This window comes from Nestor notabilis, unplaced genomic scaffold (genome assembly GCF_000696875.1).
Source record: "Nestor notabilis isolate BGI_N333 unplaced genomic scaffold, ASM69687v1 Scaffold22820, whole genome shotgun sequence".
Lineage (NCBI taxonomy): Eukaryota > Metazoa > Chordata > Aves > Psittaciformes > Psittacidae > Nestor > Nestor notabilis.
In genome coordinates, this window is record NW_009912772.1 from 4,878 (window position 1) to 23,687 (window position 18,810).

Below are 18,810 nucleotides of genomic sequence, written 5' to 3' on the forward strand. Positions count from 1 at the left end.
TGAGCTGGGAGGGATCCAGAGGTTATTCCAGGTGCTGGGGGAGGAAGGCATTTCAGGAACACTTGTAGAAAACTGGTTCCATTAGTTCTAATGCAGGTTGTTCCCAAAGCAGCAGAAGCTGGTAGTTCAAATGAGTTTTGCCTCATCTTTTTTTAACAGAAAATTTATCACTTAATACTTCAGACTGATACAGTACATAGTGGCTGAGGGTCATGTTTTAGAAAATGCAGCAGTACCCTCACTACATAGATCTTTATTTTTCCAACCTTACAGTGTACACACAGACACGTGTATTTTCCCTTTTCATAAATACACTGGAATTTGCAGTAGGGCTGAGAGTTATTTTGCCTGTTGCAAAGTGAATTTAACAAAGTGCCTATAGTTCACATTCAGGCTTCATTTATGATAGCTTAATAGATGAGATTATGTAGAACAATGCTGTTGGCTTGTAGCTTGAATAACCAGTGTTTCTATAAAGACTGCTACAGAATAATTAACCACTGTCTGCTTGAGATTTGCTGATCTAGACACTGAGAGGTTTTTGGACTGTTCCTGAGGTAGAGCTGGAGGAGATGTAGAACAAAATCTCATTTGTTTATGGTAAATACTGCTACTAGAATGAAACATGGAATGAAATGCATCACAACTTTTCAGCACTCTTGGCAAGTTCACAAAGGAGAACTTTTAATCTCCTTTCTTTCTTATGGCTTCTATTCGAAGGCTTTTACTTCATTTATTAAAACTCTTAGAATGGCCTAAGCAACCTACTAACCATGATCGAGGTTTAATCCAAAATCCTCTAATGAACTTGTAAAGAAGCTGCAACCAAAGTTTCTTAACATTGCTCCAGCTCCTTTGACCTTTATATGAGCTTTTCACAGTGTGATGATGTGTGAGCATAAGCCAGCTCTACTCCCCTCCTGAGAACTTCCATTCTATGGAATGTAGGCTGTAACTTATCTCAGAAGTCAAATGACACTTCAGGAAATGGGCACATCACTTACCAAGTGTAGGCTTATTTTAGAAAATGATATTTATTGTTTTCTCAGGGTTACAAAGTGGTAAATGGTGCTTGCTGTTGATAACAAAATAATGCTTATGGGGTGAAAAACAATCCTGAAATGAGGGGCTTTAACTAATCTACTACAACTCAGAAAACAGAGCTTGAGTTCTATTACTTACAGTTCTTTTGAATCATCCATGGCATTTAATAATCTGGTCTCCTGAAGGATTTGAGAGCATTTTCAACTAGATGTTCAGGAGACTTGGATGTGCACTGGGAAGTGCATGGGCTTTGTTCAAGGTGTCTGCTACTGGCTGGTGTCAAGGACGTGGTTCTGAAGCTAGCTGGACTTGACCTGATCTGGTATGGTTATTTTCATGTTAAAATGAATATACAATAGTGAGTTCTTTTCTTGACATGAGACCTACGGACTGCCACGTGAAACTGAGGTGGTGTGATCCTGACATCACTGGAGGATGTCACGGAGGTCAAAAATGTGTGTTCAGAAAGCATCGAGGAATGGATGAGCAAGTTAGTGCAGGAGAAACCCCAGTTCAGAAGTTTCTTAAACTGATTCTTAATGATGATTGAGGTGAAGAAGAGCATCTTGGGGAATGATCTCTTTGTAAAAGCCCTTAAAAGCATCTCCTGCAGGTAACTGTGAGCACTGAAGTGGCTGGCTAGAACAAACAGCATAGCATTTCTGACAGAGAGAGGATGAGAGAATAATCTGACTCATGGCTAAATACATACTTTGTTTGTTTGTTTGTTTGTTTGACTTGCTGTGTTTGGCAGGCTGGGAATTCTGTTGCTTTTTGAGCCAATGCTGGTAACTTACAGCTTTTAACTTAAACATGGAGGTTGTTTTCTTGTTCTTCAAAATGACTGAGACACCATGTACTGCATGAGGCTCTCTTGGTTGCCTTTCTGCCAGTGGTATTGTCTCTGCTAAATTACAGCAACATGTCTAGAGTTTAAGTGTACTCCCACAATATGTTGTTCTGGAACATGGAGGATGTTCATAATTGTGCAAAAGAGGTAATGATTTAACAGGATAGGATTTGATTTGAGATACATCACTTGTGGATCAAAGCGACCTCAGTTCTTCTTGTTAACAAGTGTCAAGTGCATGCAAATGCTGCTTGAAACTCCTAAACATGCAATACTTCTGAGCTTGGTTAAACAGCACAAACCAAAAGGGACACTGTTTAGAGGCTGGCTAATAATATTCAATGTATTTCCCCCTTTTGAGAGAAGGAGCTGCACGCTGGACTAAAAGTCACTGTAGCATTCAATTTGAGGCATTGGGAAACTACGTGAACACTTTGCCTTGGATTTCTTGAATCGCTATTCTGAAAACATCCCTAAGGCACGTTCAGAGCTGTACCTGCACATGGGAAGGCAAGCAGGCTGTCATCTTCAACAGATGGGAACTGAGTTACTTCAAACATTCAGGAAGGTGTCTAGAAGTTTTACTTTAAAACTTCCTTATAGTTAGTTTGCTTTTTTCCTTAATTGGGGTGGGGCAGAGGTAGTCTTGCCATGTGTTGTTATAGTGCTCTGAATCATGCGGAGTGGCTTCAGCAGCAGTTTCACAACAGAACACTTGACTGCTTCAGGGACAGGGAGCCCAAGTCAGTACCAGGAAAAAGTGATGTTAGACTAAGCTTTCACCTCTCTGTGCAGCTCTTGAATTAGTGCAGTTCATTTTACTTAGCGTTCTGTAGCCAACAAACTGATCCCAATTAACAATAGCTCTTTTTAAGACACACAAGTTCTGTGAAGAACTTATGAGCTGTTTCTAGTCCTTTTTACTGATGTTTTACTACTTCGAGTTTATGGTTAGGACTGCAGTCTTTCTTCTTGCTATTTCTTTGCTGTGTTTTTAGACTTTCAAAGTTACAACTCGGGTGTGATTTGTATGATTTTGGTGTGAGAAGGAAGATTACTGTACTCAGTGTTCTACCTTCCTCCAATTGCTTGCAAAGTACTTGGCTCGTTTGGGGACCTCCTTGACAGAATTAGGAGATGATTTAGCCTCTTCAGTAAAGAAATTAGATGGAAATAGAAATACACAAAGTCTAAATATTTTGCTTTTCAGTTTGATGCAGAGAACTTCCTTCCACTTCAAACCTCCTAAGGCTGGAAAAAGTGCTTCCTCTTAAGCCACAGGCTTCTTGACTGCCTTGAAGTGTGTGGAATAAGATGCGAAATCAGAGCTGTTGTACTCCGTGGACTGAAATGTAATACTCCATGTCCTTAACACTGCTACAAGGCCAACAAGATACTTAATGAAAGTATTGCATGTGGAGAAAGCTTTCACCATGTTCTGACCTTCTCACAGCTGTGAGCAGGTCACTTGGGGACCCTGACCATCAGGAAGGGCTCAAGCTCAATATCTTTCCATTAGCAGCATTTTATTCACTTGCAGAGTAACAGTAGAGTCAGATTCTGTAGTCTGAAGTTTCTGATGTTTTAAGCTTGAGTTTGCTCTCAAACACGACATGAGCATCATGAAGAGGTGAGAGCATACAGCAAGGGCAGGGAGAGGGTCGGAATTCAGCATCCTGAAGTTACTTTGAACTTGGCTAATGTGGGACCACAGACTTTGTGTTATGCTGTTTAGTCTCTCAATAGGGAAAACCTGAGTGTGTTCAAATGGAGTTTAAAGCCACCCTGCAAAGAATTCTCACTTGGAGACTAGAACAAGCAGTTGTACCTGTGGATAGTAACCTGAAGCATCTATAAATGTGGTAATACAGAACAGTAAAAACATCATATTAAATGTAAAAAGATGATGCCTTTAACATATCTAGCTCCTTAATACTGCATTTGGTAGCTGGACACATGTGACAGTTGTCATGTGCTGTGACTATCTTATCAAAGTTCTCACTTAAGATCCAGATAATCTTCAGTGTGGGGGAGGAAAGTCTTGTCATAGCTGAGATTCTTTGGAACTTGAATATTTCTTTGTGATGTTTGCTTATCTGTTGTTGCACAGTGTTTGGTCATCTTTGCAATCCCTCCCTCTTGGAATCATGGCTCCCTTCGCTGTCAAGTGCTGCACTCGTATCTCTACTGCTGCTTTTCCAGATCTTTGGTATCCATCCTTGATGCTGCTTCAGCCACAAACTACACTAGATGTTAAGTGGGACTCTTGGCCATTGTATACTGGAGGGAGGATGTGCACTCAGCCTTGTGCCCCCGCAGTTTGTGTAGCCCCAGACTTCCACTGGGATGACTGCAGGGAGCGAGGCCATACAACACTGCTCACCCCAGTGATTAGCCTTGGGTCTTTCTGAGCCTTTGAGGCTCTGGGATGAGAGGCATTGTCCCATGGTAACACAGTGTCAGTCTTCTCTATGCTGGCTTGAAGCTTTATATTTGCACGTAAGTTTCCCTTAAGTCATTTATGAGATTTGAGACCAAACTAGTTGAAAGTAGGTTTGCTTGTTTACTGTTTATGCAGTAAATGTGCTTTCTAGGGGTTGGTACCTAATTCTCTGCTCAGTTTCTTGGGGAGAAGAGCACAAGACTTGGGTATAATAGCTAATTCCAGACCATTACTAAGTTTGAACTAAAATGATTAATTTGAAAACGTTTTGAAAATACTCCACAAATGACTGTGAGATTATGAAGTGTTTTGGAGACTGTCTTAAATTGCACTAACTGTGGTACCTTTCTCATGCGAGGAAACAGCTTGTAATGCAGTGGTAGCCTTTCAGTGGTCTCAGATGTATGGCAAAGTGTATCAGCAACATTCCTGTAGCATGCAGGAGAGAGCAAACCAGTGCTGTGTGTTTAGAAGAACTGCTGCCTCTAACTAGTACAAGAAGCTATTTGGAAGTTGCACTTGTGCTGGCATACATGTAGCACGCTGGTGTTTGCTGCTGCAGCAGCAGTGAGGGATTGTGCTTTTATTTACATAGATATGTGACAGTCCACCTGATAATGTGAACCTCACCTTTTATGCAGTGCTTGACTTGATGCTCCAGAGATGTGCTGGCAGATATCCTAATGTTCTCATGTACATGAGTTCAGTTGCATGTTGAAGCACTAATAAATACGGCCCTCGCTTTGCTTTGACAAATAACAGCATGATCTGCCTTAGGGCATTAAATTAATGGTTTCTTGCACAAATCCATTTGCTCATTTAATCTCTTATCGCCTTATTGCTGCAGCAGTTCTGTAGGGTTTGTGTCACTTTGTACCTTATCACTAAAAAGTCGAAAGTCACTTTGTGGTTAAGGTTCAAGATGTTACACACTGTGCCAGGGTTCTAACAAATGAGGTCTGTGAATCCTGTATGGTACCATCTCCGGCTTGTCTCCTTGATAGATTTGGGTTCCTCCTAAGGTGTTAGACTGATCGGGAGCAGCTGAAGTGCAAACACATGTTCTGATTTGCTTGCTCTGATGCCAGTAAGGGAAGTGCTGGTAGAGTGGTAACAACTAGTTACTGAGTTGTACCATTTTCCCCTCAGGTGTATAGTGAGCACGTGTCCAACTTACCATGCTGGAAAGAACTGCTAAAGCTGTCGTTGGAGGAAGGAAGTGTTTATTTGACAAAAGAGCTTTAAACTCCAGCCCTAGGAAGCAGACATGGTATTTGGTGAAGCTGCAACTGTGTGATTTGGTAGTTTCTGGTGTGTCAAATACCTTTTGCCAGCAGTGTGTGGGACAAAGTTCTATGTAGTGCACTGCCTGTTGCAAGCTGCTTGGTTTTCCAGGATAACCCTGAACTTTATATAAGACTGTGGTGGTCGTGTCAGAATATATGTTGTGTGGAGGTCTGGGGTTTCTTGATTCCTTAACTGTGATGAACTGGAAATCCTGATCTAAAGCAACAGGTACCCAAATACAAGTTAATTAGTTTCACTGTTTTACAGATGGGGTCGAGGATTCGGTCTGTTGGGTTCCATCTTTGGAAAGGACAGTGCAATAAATCAGTCAAACAGTGTTTTTGGACTCGTGTTTTATATACTACAAATGCTACTTGGTAAGTATTAATTCAGTTTTGAGCCTAAAGTAAAGCTGTGTGGTGATGAGTGTGTTACACATTGTGCAATCTGCAAGAGACCAGACAAATGCATGTGATGTTTTTTTGTCTTTTGTAGCACCAGTCTAATGACACATCTGTCCAAAGGACTTAAAACCCCAACTGATAACCAAAGCAATTGCATTTTCTCCTGTTATACTATTAATATAAGCATCAAGACAGTTGCTGCACTGGTATTTTCACTTCAGTGTATTTAGCGTTGTCTTGCATGACAGAAAAGAGAGGAACTAAAAATGGAGTTCACAAGTTTTGCAGGAGTTATAGCAGGCAAAAAGTGCATGAAATGTAATGTTTATATATTTCTTTAACTCTATGGTCTTCTATAAAGCTATTGATAGACATAACTTGACCAACCTGTAACTTTCCTATAACTCAGGAATACGGAAGATGGTTAATACACATACTTCTTATCAAAGGACTGTCGTACACAACCTAGAAGCTCCCCTCCAAATAGCGATTTGCGAGCCACCTTGAACTCATGGTACTTTAAACAGACTTCTATGTAATACCAACTTGCTGAGTAGCCTTCAGTTTGAATTAGAGTGCTTAGGCTTTTTGCTTTGTGTGGAAGGGGGGGAATGAGAGCAGCGGTAGTAACTCTCTCTCTCTTGTTGCAGGTATGACAGCAAGTGCAGTAGCAGCTCTAATCCTCATGACATCCTCCATAGTGTCTGTAGTAGGGTCATTGTACTTGGCATACATTCTGTACTTCGTGCTGAAGGAATTTTGCATTGTCTGCGTCATCACATATTTGCTGAACTTCATTCTCTTTATCATCAACTACAAACGACTAGTTTATTTGAACGAGGCCTGGAAACGGCAACTCCAACCCAAACAGGAATAACGCCTGTTTGAACTTTTGACTGACAGTCTGAAGACCCAACTTCCATTAAGTTTATTTTGCAGTAATTTTTTATTCTCCATATCAGACACTTTCCCAGAGAATCATAACTGAATTTTTAAGTATCAATTTGAAGGGGCCCTAGATAAATCTTTTTCTTTGTGCTAATCTTCAATTTCAATGTGGTTATGAAAGAAAGCTCTAATACAATCAAAGACAAGCTTTAACTTTACTTTGAAGGAGTTTTAGCCACAGCAAAACCTAGACTCTCTTCCCCCCTCCACTTGTGAAGTGGGTAACACTTGCTATAAAATATCCTGTATATAAATTCAGGTATAACAAGATGTGATCATGACATTAAATATTCTAGACTAGGATTTACCATATTTAATGTTGCCATGTTTACAGTATGTGTATTACTTTTCTTTTTTTAGCTGATGGACTTAGATTTGACTAGGACTTATACTGTAAATAAAACTAGAAATACTGGTTTCATCCCTGGAGAACTCACTGTACAATCAGTTTTGCTAGCCTAGGAGCTGTCAGAGTGTTCAGCTAATACTCGACTTACGTGATGGAAGAAGTGACCTCTAGAGAACACTGAGTTGCTGCACTCGCTGCTAGTGCTGTCGTGAGAATGATGGTTGGGTTTTGTTCCATTCTTTCTTTTTTTCTTTTTTCTTGTCTTCAGTAACAAAAAATGGAATTAAAGCTGAAACCTGAAGTATGTTCCTTAAACCACAACTTCATTAATTTCTGTACAGAATGAAATAGCTTAATGTGGTCAATAGAAAGCTGCCACTGGGATATTATATGCAGATTGGGGGTTGGTGTATCAACATTCTTTGGAAGGACTTAATTTCCATGCAGAGCTGTTTCATTTTTAACCTGTGGTCAGCCAGCCAGTGTTACTAATGTTTGATGTTATATGAATGCTGCAGTATAGAATTGCAATTTGCAGTGGAAACCACTGACTGAATAGGATAACCAAGAAGAGTTCCTTAATTGATCTTCGTCAGGATCTTTGGTTTGTGCTATATTGGGAAATGAACTTTAGGCCTGACACACATAAGATCCCTTGGAAGGGCACACTGTTTAGTGAGATAAGTAAGTAAATGTGCTCCTGAAAATGAAATGTGATATAGTGCTATCATTGCTCTTTCTAATAACTAACTGGGAAGAAAAATTAAACTGCAGATTTAAAGAGGAACAAAATTGTAGATGTTGTTTCTGCACTCAGTATTCTAAGGCTGAATGTTAAAAGTGCCTTCTGTCTTAAAATCTTAAACCAAATACTTTGTGTTCAACTTGGCAGGCAGAAGTGTCCTTGCTTTAAAAATGAACAAACAAACTAATTCCCAGCAAACTTGCTGGGGATAAAAGAGTATTAAGAGATGTGTTTTAGTTTTTAGACTGAGAAGTGGTAGCAATATTGTTTCAGTTAACTTAAACCAATGTGAGCGAAGGTTGATGATGCAATTTGGAAAAGTAAAGTACTTGTGTTTCAGACTCTGTGACACCAAGATGTATAGGTTCAGCTGCTTTCTGTAATTGGTGCTGTGCTGCTTTTTGCCCTTGTCAGCTTCTAAATATGAAGAACTCCAACTGCATACCCATTTATTTAAAGAATGAGCTTAACAAATTTTAGGATGTTTTTCCTTAAACATGAATGTCAGAGAGACACTTACATTGTATGGCTTGGTGGATTCTAAACACTAAGTTGCTGAGGATAAACTTGACTGTGAAACATGCAGTGTTCCATAGAGAGAAAACTAGACTTTTTAGATTGAATTCACAAAATGCTATTTAAATTACTAAAGTAATTTTCTGGTTTGTATCAAGGATGTAGGTGGAAACTGCTTTTATGTATAGAGTTCTGTGGTATGAGTAACATCTGTTGCATGTAACACTAAACGACTTGTCCCTCTTGTCTAACAGTTTTAGACAATTCATTAAATGCGTTTTGTATTGACCGGAGTATAGTTAAAGCTTGTCTTGATGTTTAGTTCTGTCTCTCAAATGCCTTGAACTTTGATACGAGGGGAGTGAATGATGTTAAACTGGTCCCTCAAGGCTTAACTTTGTTCTCTTACAAGCCTTGAGGCTCTATCGCTGTTTAATATGTTGTGTTGTAGTTTTATTTTGGTGCATTCCTGTGATCTATTCTAAGGCATCTTTTTCATCCGAGGAAGAGGTGAACACGTGCTGCCTGCAATGGTTAGTCACAGTGATGATACCTCAGAACAAGCAGCAATGGAGACAAGTATGATCAGTGATTACTTGGTCCAATTTCTGGGTGTAGCGCGCACCGAAAACAAAGGAGAAAAGCCCCATCAGCTGAAAGTATAGGTGTTGACTAACTTCACTGTGTCTTGTGCTTGTCTGTGTGGGCATAGTCTGTTAATTCAGTTTGTTTAGTAAAATTGTTTAGGGCCAGATTTTGCGCAGTCGTGTCTGCAGTCCTTGTTTGTGTGGCCATAGGGATCAAATGGAAACCGAGTTTGGTCTCTGGAAGAATTTGCAGCTACACTTTGTGCACGAACTTGCCAGTCTGATCCTTAATTGTGAACTCTCTTGTCTTGTGTGCTTTTCTTGCAGTTACTTTTTACTGGAAGTGATTTGCTAGAAATGGCCCTAACTCTTCTACTTCCTCTCTTTGTGCTTCAGAAATGCAGTTGGCCTGAATAAAGGGCAAAATAATGTTAGCAGTAGAAATCTGGACCTTTCTGCTTCCAGTTCTTTGACTCTTTCCTTGTTGCTCCCAATGATAGAAACAGCATATTTCTTCCAGTAAAATGGCTCAGGTTATGATTAGTGATGTGATGGAAATCAGAGGAGTGCTTCATGCACCTGCCCTCCTGCCTGCCCCAGCCAAAACAAATGCTGTGGCAAGTATTTAATATGTACTTGATATTAACTTGACCCATACAAATCTGAAGGCAAATTCTGAGGAATCTTGAGGATACTATGGGTAAAAGCCAGTAACTGATACCTGGTCTGGCAGGACAGGGGGGCATTACACAGATTCTGGTTATGTTTCAACACTCAAAGAGAATTGGGGGAGTGGGGGTGGTGGAAATCATAATATATAAACAGTGGTTCTGAATTTGGGCTTCTCCTCCCCCTCATTGGCTCTTAGAAGGTCCATGGTGGGGTGGATTGGAAAAGCAAAAAACCTCATCCCAAAACCTGCTTAGGAATTAAACATTCCTGAAATCCTCTTACTGTAAGGTACTTGCTACTCTTAAGGCCGACGAAGCATTCAAGTCTCGATTCAGAAATGAATGTTCTTGGAAGTTTCTTACTGTAAAGTGTTCGCAATGCTAAGGCCAATGAAACATTCCCTACCACCTTCGCTATCTAAAGTGACAACAAATCTCTGTCTTGGGAGGTTTCTGCATACCATAGGCCGCGTTAGTCTCTGCTGTGCAGATCTCTCAATAGTTCCAAAAGATTGGTGAGGTGCTTCACAGGCAGCGCTTGATGCTCCTAATCTATATGGGCTAAAGTTAAAAGAGATCTAATAGCTTTGGTTCTGCCAACGTCGTCTAAATGTGATCTAGACAAAACTGGTCAGGAAAAGATGAAGTATTCTGTACCGTAAAACTGTATTAAGCATGGCCTAAATATTAGGTGTTTGTTCTGTATAGTATGTTCCATCGACTATTTATTACTAGTGCTTTAAACTCCAAATTAAACATCCCTTGAAATGGAGTCATTGGGCAGATGTTCCTTTTATCAATATAGGTTGAGAGATTCTCTACTGGAGGTTTAGGATACAATTTTGCTAACAGGTAAAACAATGTAAATATGTACGAATTCTATTTGTTGCACATAACTTTTTTGGTATAAAAAAGAATAAATGTAGAAATTACCTGTGGACGTCTTGCTGCAATCATTCTTATGCTGCATTCATTCCAAACATAAGAGCTTGAATGAACCCAATTGGAGGCCTTTTTGGACTCAGTCTGAGCCTTAGAAACTGTTTTTAAAGCCAGTACTGTAATTCTGTTTGTAGACATGTACTAAGCTGTGATTGTTTTCAGAGATACTGTCTGTTAGCAGCAGAACAGCTAAAGCACTCGGGTGCCCAGCGATACCAGTTCAGAGCATTTCTGCAGCTTCATTGTGTCTTGCTGAATGTTGTGTGCACATGGGCCTGTAAAGGGTGAGCAACATTGACTTGAAGCTTTAACTGTTTACAGTTCTTTAGGCAAGGTGCAAACCCCTCCCTGTTCAGTGTGTTCCTTTTATCATTTCCTGCTTTTCTTGGTTCTGTAGCTCTGCTTTACCCTGCCCCAACACAATCACAAAGTATCTGAAAACTGCTGTGTGTTCTCCTGCACTTGGGGAGGGAGGAGCTGCTGGGAAGGGCTGGGTAGTGGCTTGGCGTTCTGATTGCACTGAGCTCCTGGGAACGGGCAGGAGCTTAAGACTGAAACGTGTGCTTACTGTATGTGTGGGTATTAAACTTTGCATCTGTTCTCTTGGACTGAGTGGAAGTTACAGGGTTCCTTCTGCAACCGCAAGCCTTGCGTGTAACCACAGGGATCTGAGTTTGTAATGAGTTAACAGTGTCAGACCTTTATGTGTGTTCTGGTGTGGCAGCTGTTGGTATGTCACGTCTGTTGAAATGGGGAAGAAAATGATTTAAAGGAAATTATGTCTAGAGAGCGAGAAGTCACAATGACTTTCATTGTTGGCTGAAGTATAGTATTTGCTCTTATACCACGGTACGTTTGAGTGCATAGACTTCTATATTCCGGAGTTTTAGTTACATAGAAAATGTGTAGACCTAACACAGCATAAGGAGTATTGATAGTATGCTGCTGCTTTTCCCTAAAAAGCAAAATTGTTCTGAAGCCTGCAGTGAACATGTATGTCCTTACTCTGCGTGTAGCAGTGTGGACAGTGGTGCTGGTTTCTAACGTACTGCATCTAAAGGAAAGAGAATGTGGGAGAAGAGCCAGTCGCAGGAACAGTCGTAGCAACAGTTTCACAAAGTGTCTGTGCTTCAGAAGAACAGAACTACAGAATTGTACCAGCTTCCAAAATGCAGTAGGCAGCCTCCAGTTTGGCATTCTGTTCTGGGTGACGCTGCGCTTGGGACAACCCTGGTGTGTTGCAGTAAGAAGTTTGCAGAATGTTCTGAGCTTTTCTGTATATTGGCATAATCTATTGCAGTCTGAAGCCTGGCCTTTAGGGTCCTCTAAGCCTGTTGGGCAGCGTGAAAGGGATGTTTCTACACTACGTTACTGTCTAATGTAGCATGTGCACATTAATTTACACATCACCCTACCCCACAAGGCTTCAGGCGAGTATCAAAAAGGTTTAGAACAAACTTACCCTCTAGACTACTATTACTGTAATACACAGTGACAATTTAACATGAAGGAAGTCCTTCCAAGCTGGAAGATAAAACACATCTACTAATGGCTGCTCTGGTACTGTGAGTAAAAGAAATAGTTTTAGGCAAAGCTCAGTTGATGTAGTACCTATCTAACATATTCCACCTTGCTGCTGTAGTGTGAATTCCGTACTGTATTGGAGTATGTTGGGTATCCTCACAGTAATACTTTGTACAATTCCTGAATGCTGTGAACTCTCAGAATTTCTCAGCCAGCTGCATATGTTCTGTCCCCCAAGAGAAGCTATATAGATACTGTGCTCTTTGGTAATCCTGCAGGCAGCCTGCTGTGATCTGAGTAGTGTAACCGTTAGGGGAGTATAACTGGAGAACCTCATTTCCATTGGAGGGATGTGATGTTCATTTAGAGTAACCTGGATTTTTTTGAAGTCTTCAGCATTGATTTGTATCACATAATGCTTTTTTTGCCATAACCAGATACCTCAGTCAGGATCTCTAACTTCAGCTCTGAATATTCATTTACTGCCTGGAAACAGGAAGCCTACAGACATGGCTAAGCATATGAAACTAGTGTTTCTGATCTGCTTCGTATCACAGTAACTGCTTCAGGTGGACTAGAAATTGCATTAGACTTGCAAGACTTGAGTCAGGCATAAATATTATTTAAACAGAAGTTTAATGAACAAGTTCAGCATAGCACTCAGCCACCGTATCTTTTGATGTCATTTTAGAAAGAAGGTATGTGACTTTATTACAGGAGGAAGACAGCTTGATTCGTTTGCAATCTTCCAGTATCTTTCTCTAAGAACAAATGCAGCTGCTTTGGGCTGTCGTTGGCGGGTAAATATTCCTTTCTTGTTCCCCAAAACACGTGTGGTCCCTGTAGAGAAGTTATAAAATTAAGCGAGTATACATAAAATACTCTTGTATCCCCTACTGTGAACTGTTACAGTGCATGTACTAAATCAGGTTACATGGAAGAGACCTATGCACTTTCTTCCACATGCAGTCAGGTACAACGGGGAACTTGGCAGATGTAACTTGCATCATCTTGGCAAGATTAATGGTGTAACTGAGCAATGCAGCTGCAGTTTATTGTAGTGACAACTGGGAAGTCAATGACAGTTAATTCAGGTGTGCCCATTAGCTTGATCAGCATTATATTTACAGCAGATATTCCTTCTGCCATTAGTTCCACCTTGACAGTGAAAATGTTGATTGCTGTTTGACTGTGCTGTCCTTTAGTAGTGTTTGTATCCTGTCTGCCTCTTTTTCATAGGAAACTAGAAAGTACAATTGCAACATGTAGAAAGCCTGGAGCTGCCTATGTGTATGTGAACTTGTCTGTTTTCTCCATCCTCCTATTGGAAACAGATAGCACTTTTCCAATTGCTGCTCTGTGCTGACTGAGCTTTCTAATACCTACATTGGTGCTCTACAGGTTATTCTTAATGGTGTTTCTTTGCCTGAAATTAACACTGACTGTTCACCACCCTAACTCCCTGCAGGTGGCATATGCATAACTAGTTCCTTACGAGGTCTCCTTCTGAGTTGTAATTGTTTAATTTCTGTGTGTCTGCACTGTAATGCCCAATACTTTGTGAATGCACATTAATAGTGGACCAAGTGTCATGATAGACAGTGGTCTACCAGAATGGCATCTGGTCCTCTAGTGCTAAACCTCTACCAAGTTAGTAATACATTATTTAAGGTGCTCTGTTTACCAAGGGCAGTTGTAGATGAAATATGAAGCAAGTGAGACATGTCCCTAACAGCTGACTGCAGCTCTGAATTAAGGATAGCCAAGAAATAGCAGTAATCTGGGTCTGCTCACAAGCTTCCTTTGCATTCTGCCCTAGCGCGTTGTCTCATGTTTTGGGGAGCATCTCTGCAGAGGGGACACCTAGGAGCTTGAGATGTGGCGGGAGGATGCATTAAATACAGGCAGGACCTTCCCTCTTGGCTTTGTCCCAGAAACCAGCTTGATAAGCAGAGGGCCCTTTTGTCCTGCCCTACAGCACAATATTCTTTGTGTGTCATAAACCATTTTAAACTTGCACAGAGGCTGGAGAGTTGGTTAGAATATAAATAGAAGCTTACCTTGATTGGTCATGAAGTCTGCAAAATTCCAGATGAGCTCCCCAATCACATACTCTTTCCTCTTCTTGTCAAAAACGGAATGGTACTCCCCGAGCATGGCTTTCTGGTATTCCTCAGTGAACATCAGAGGAGGATCCTACAGCCAGGGAAAAGAGGTGGCCTTGACTGAAGTGACAGTTAATATCAGCAAAGGCTCTGTATGTTTACTCCCTGTTTACTCCCTGTTTACTGGGGACCTGCTTCCTGAAGACAAGCTTTACAACTGCTTGGTCTTTTCACTGCAGGTGCATTAACTGTGACAATTGGCAACTCCTGAAATCACAAGGGGAAGCACAGTACAAACACAATGCCAGGGATGCTTGGGGGGGGGAAAGTCATGGTTTTGTTTGGTGCTTTGTGATAGGTGTAGACTGCCACCCCCTTCCCTGTGGGATAGCCTCATGAAGTGAATGTCCACTCTCCAGTGTCCTGTTTTCCAACTAAGCATTTTCTGTGAGTGCCCAAGTGCAGATTTTGGTGCTCAGTGCTTTTAGTCAAAGCTAAAGACTTTTCTCTAGGTAGAATCTAATCTTTGGTAGTAGCACAGCCCATTGATTTCAGTGGAACAGGATTACAATCCTGGAGTCTTTCAGACACTTACAAGCTAATGCATCCCAAAGCTAAGTCAGGCTCAGTGGTACCCACCTCTTCTAATTAAACTTTGCTGCCCCTGTAAGAAGAGCAGTACTTTTTTCAATCCAGAGCATCTCTAACACTTACACTGTGAAGTCCAGGGATTGAGTCTGCTCCGTATTCACTCTGGATAATGGGTTTTTGGTAGGTTTTATACCAGTTCTCAAACTGTGCTGTGAGTTGTAGTGGAATAACTTCCAGATGGCCTGGGTCATGATACCAGGAGAAGTAGCTATTTACACAAATTACATCCACATAAGGAGCCTATAAAAAAGAAAAGGGTGAGAGTGTTTTATCACAGAGCTCAAAGTAGATAACGTTCACTTGTAAAGCTAAATCCTCCTTTTGGTTCATTTAATGGAATCCAGTTTTATTACATGTAGAATCAAGTCTTTTCCCCCATCACTCAGGCCCTCCCAACATAACACCTTTCCCTGGAAAAAAGCAGTTATTAAATTTAATAATAGCATATTAATTTGCCATTTTTCTGACAGACTTAGGAAGTCACAGCAAAGAGTTAGACAAGATCAACCCATTTCATCCTCAGGTTTGTTAGAAGCTTTTGAGTTTCCAAGATGTCTCTGGCTTGCTGGTACATTTAGATGTACTTCTTGAGTATTGGAATGTGATTATCAAGTTAGTGGTCAAATATTTTTGACTAGCAACTAAATTTGTGCATCAATGGTGCAATACTAGGACTAAGCATCCTGCAAGTTATATGCCATTTCTACCACATGGACAGTACGATAAAAGGGCACGAAGCCCACTAAAGATAAAGTGATGTTGTATGTAACTTGTTCAATGTTCTCTTAACATGTTTTGTAATAAAAGCAAAAAAGTTCTAATATCACATCAGTGTATGAGATCTATTCTTTGCTTTTTTTCCTGTGTCCTCAAGCTATTCAGAACACACTCGTGGGGATGGGATGCCAGGAGTCAGCATGTGTGTGCCTGACGGAGCAGCAGTATCCAAGAGCAGATCCCTGCTGGGCTCCTTCAATACTAAGGCCACCAGGTTTTATCCTGGGGCAGGGAGGAACAGAGCTCTTGGAGCTACAGGAGGCCATGTGAGGACAGCCCGAAAGAAATACAAAGTGTAACCTGTATGGGGGACGTGTGGTAGAACCACATCCCTACAGACTTGCCTGCTAGAGGTGTTCATTGCACAGTAGTGACAAGGACTATAAATCCATCTTGGAACAATTAAAAATCACATAGGAATGACCCCAGAAACAAATTTATGTGTGTGAAAGATCCTTGGTTCATGTTACAGCCAGCTTAAGGCACAGACATCCGAGAAAAGTGTCTTTTGGATATTTATACAGCTCTAAGACTTTTATAATGAAGCTGGAAGAGCTTATAGATTATTCAATGTTAATAGACATCTGCCAAAGAAGATCTAGAGCAGTTTAAAGCAGGAATTAAAGCAAAGCTGCCTTTCTTTAGACTTCCCCAAGGCCTGTTAAGCATTTTAAAGAGGTTTAAGCTTTGGTTTAATTGCAAGTGAACGCAATCAATGGAACAGCAAAGCATGACAACGTTAATGGAATCCAGGGGTCTGATCCTGCACACTTCACTCAAGACAAAGAACTGTTCTTTCTTACAGATTTCTTTTTCCCCAGCTGGACTATAGCTACAGGCTAAGGTGCTTTATACTAGAAACAAAACTGTAAGTTCTCTTCTGCCTCTCCCTATTAAGTACCTCCAGTAAACTTGGGGGTGGAAGGGGAGGAGGGTAATAGAAATTACAAGAAAAGGAAATTTAATGCATCAATTAAAGAAAGGTGAGAAAATAAAGTGAACTTACACCATGATCAAGAGCGTAATTAGCATCTGTCACATAGGTTACTGGTCTGGAGGGATCGAGAGCTTTAGTGTGAGCTATCACTGTCCTGTTTACAAACAGTAAAGCAAGAGTTCAGCAACAGCATGGAGAAGCACAGCCCTGTTTCCCCAAGCTCTCTGTCCTTCCACCCCCACAGACATTTGGAGCTGGTTCGGATTTAGCAGACAGAGTATTCTTAATTAAGCAGTGTAGGATACTTAGTGATCATCTGCTATCAAGTGCCTGTAAAGTAGCCCGTTCTGTAGGAGTATAAACATCATGTCACAAAGCTGGTTGCTGTCCTGCCTGAAAAAAGACCAGAGTGGAAGTATACCAGGCATGGGCAGCTTAGGAGTTGGAGATGGGACAGTGAGTTTGAAGACAAAAACATAAGAAGGGTAATGGGAAGTTTCTCAACAGCTCTGTTCCTGCTAAAGCACAAGGCCACAGCAGAGAGAGCAGCTAAAGGTTGGCAGCCCTTGAGGAAACCCTGAATGAGGGAGGTACGGGGATGGGGAGATGAGTCAGTGGATGGGAGGGTCAAGCTCTGCTGCTACCTCGATGTTGCAGGAGGGTGGTGTGTCATTGTGAAGATGAAACTTTGTGGTTACCTCTCAAGGCACCTAAAGCTACCAGGGACAGTCTGTTATCCCATTAGAGACATGACTCTTGACTAACCAAAGCTTAAATCTCTTTAAAAGGTGGGGGGAGGAGGAGGAGGAGGGAGAGAGCTGTAGAGATTCAAAGCAGTGGCTTTGAAGGGGGTGTCATGATCCCCTTCAGAACAAATAACCAGCACTAACTGAAGAACCTTGTCTTTAGAATTAAAGGCCAACTATTTCACAGCTTTTCTGATATTCTTTAAGAATTTAGCACTTCTACCGGTAACAAGGAAAATCCTGTTCCCATCGAGTCTGCTTTTGCTTGACCCTTGGCCCAGACCAAATGGACTCCTGCTAACTTTGCAGAGCCTTGCTTCTTCAGAAGCAGCAGACTGGGACTGTTACGTAGTGCTGAGCATCAGCTCAACACACGCAGCAGCTACACCTTCAACCTGTGGATACTGCTTCAGGGTTCCCAAAAAATGCTTGCCTTCTCTTTGCTACTTCTCGGTGCTATCCCAAAGGAAGAAGACGCACCAGTTGCCAAGATCCAAGCCTCGTCTCTCCGTACAAGCAGATGCACTTACTTAAAGTAATACGCTGCCGGGGCCAGCTCCGACGCTGGCTCGTTGGCTACTGACCACATCACAACCGATGGCCTGTTCTTATCCCTGCGGATCAGCTCCTCCATCACAACTAGATGATGCTGCAAGGACTTGTTCCCAAAGCTCTCACTGAAAGACGAAAGGAAGCAAGACGTGGTGAGGTGAGGGTCTAAAATCTATCCTTTCTGCCCTTCCCTGTGCAAACTCAAGCTTTTGGGGTGTATAAGCACAACTGAGCCTTGATGCTGGGTCTGGCTTCTGCCCTATTTCCCCAAAGCCTGTTGCACAGTTCAGGGCCATGGTTTGGGCTCGTTAACCCAGAGAGCCCAGACGACGTGATGGCCATGTGGCAAAACACCCTCCGGTTGCCCAACCTCACCAGGCACACGTGGCACAACGGGCTGATTTCTAAATAGAGCAAAGTACTTCCATTATCAGGACAACGGGCGCTGCGGGATGGGAGGGGGATGCTTCTGAAGGAACACAGAAACAAGGGGAAGGGTCTTTTGAGCCCTTTCTTACGGCATTTTAATGCCCACGGCCGGGCACTCGTCGATCACCACGATGCCGTAGGCATCGCACAGGTCCATGATCTCCTCGGCGTAGGGGTAGTGGCTGGTGCGGAAGGAGTTTGCCCCCAGCCAGCGCAGCAGGTTGAAGTCCTTCATAACCAGGGGCCAGTCGAGCCCTTTGCCACGGATCTGGGGGAGGGAGAGAGACGTTGCACCACCCATCA

General features: G+C 41.8%; 2 protein-coding genes across 2 annotated transcripts; one reads left to right on the forward strand and one right to left on the reverse strand.

The window, feature by feature from the left end:
• The first annotated feature begins 3,507 nt into the window (after positions 1-3,507).
• Positions 3,508-7,634, forward strand: VKORC1L1 (vitamin K epoxide reductase complex, subunit 1-like 1). Its single transcript, XM_010021260.1, has 3 exons — positions 3,508-3,524; positions 5,892-6,001; positions 6,679-7,634. The coding sequence occupies exons 1-3, from the start codon at positions 3,508-3,510 to the stop codon at positions 6,903-6,905; spliced, it is 354 nt and encodes a 117-aa protein (XP_010019562.1). The 3' UTR covers positions 6,906-7,634.
• A 5,296-nt stretch (positions 7,635-12,930) lies between these two features.
• On the reverse strand, positions 12,931-18,781 carry GUSB (glucuronidase, beta; the record flags this gene model as incomplete). The annotated part of the gene is made up of 6 exons (XM_010021269.1): positions 12,931-13,150; positions 14,371-14,506; positions 15,130-15,306; positions 16,850-16,934; positions 18,057-18,203; positions 18,597-18,781. Coding segments are annotated over 6 exons (888 nt in total), but the record flags the coding sequence as incomplete, so codon positions are not given.
• Positions 18,782-18,810: the final 29 nt, after the last annotated feature.

Excerpts from the sequence above, each read along its gene's own strand:
- VKORC1L1 (XM_010021260.1), top strand. Across the intron at positions 6,002-6,678 it reads TATACTACAAATGCTACTTG|GTATGACAGCAAGTGCAGTA; the intron begins GTAAGTATTAAT and ends CTCTTGTTGCAG.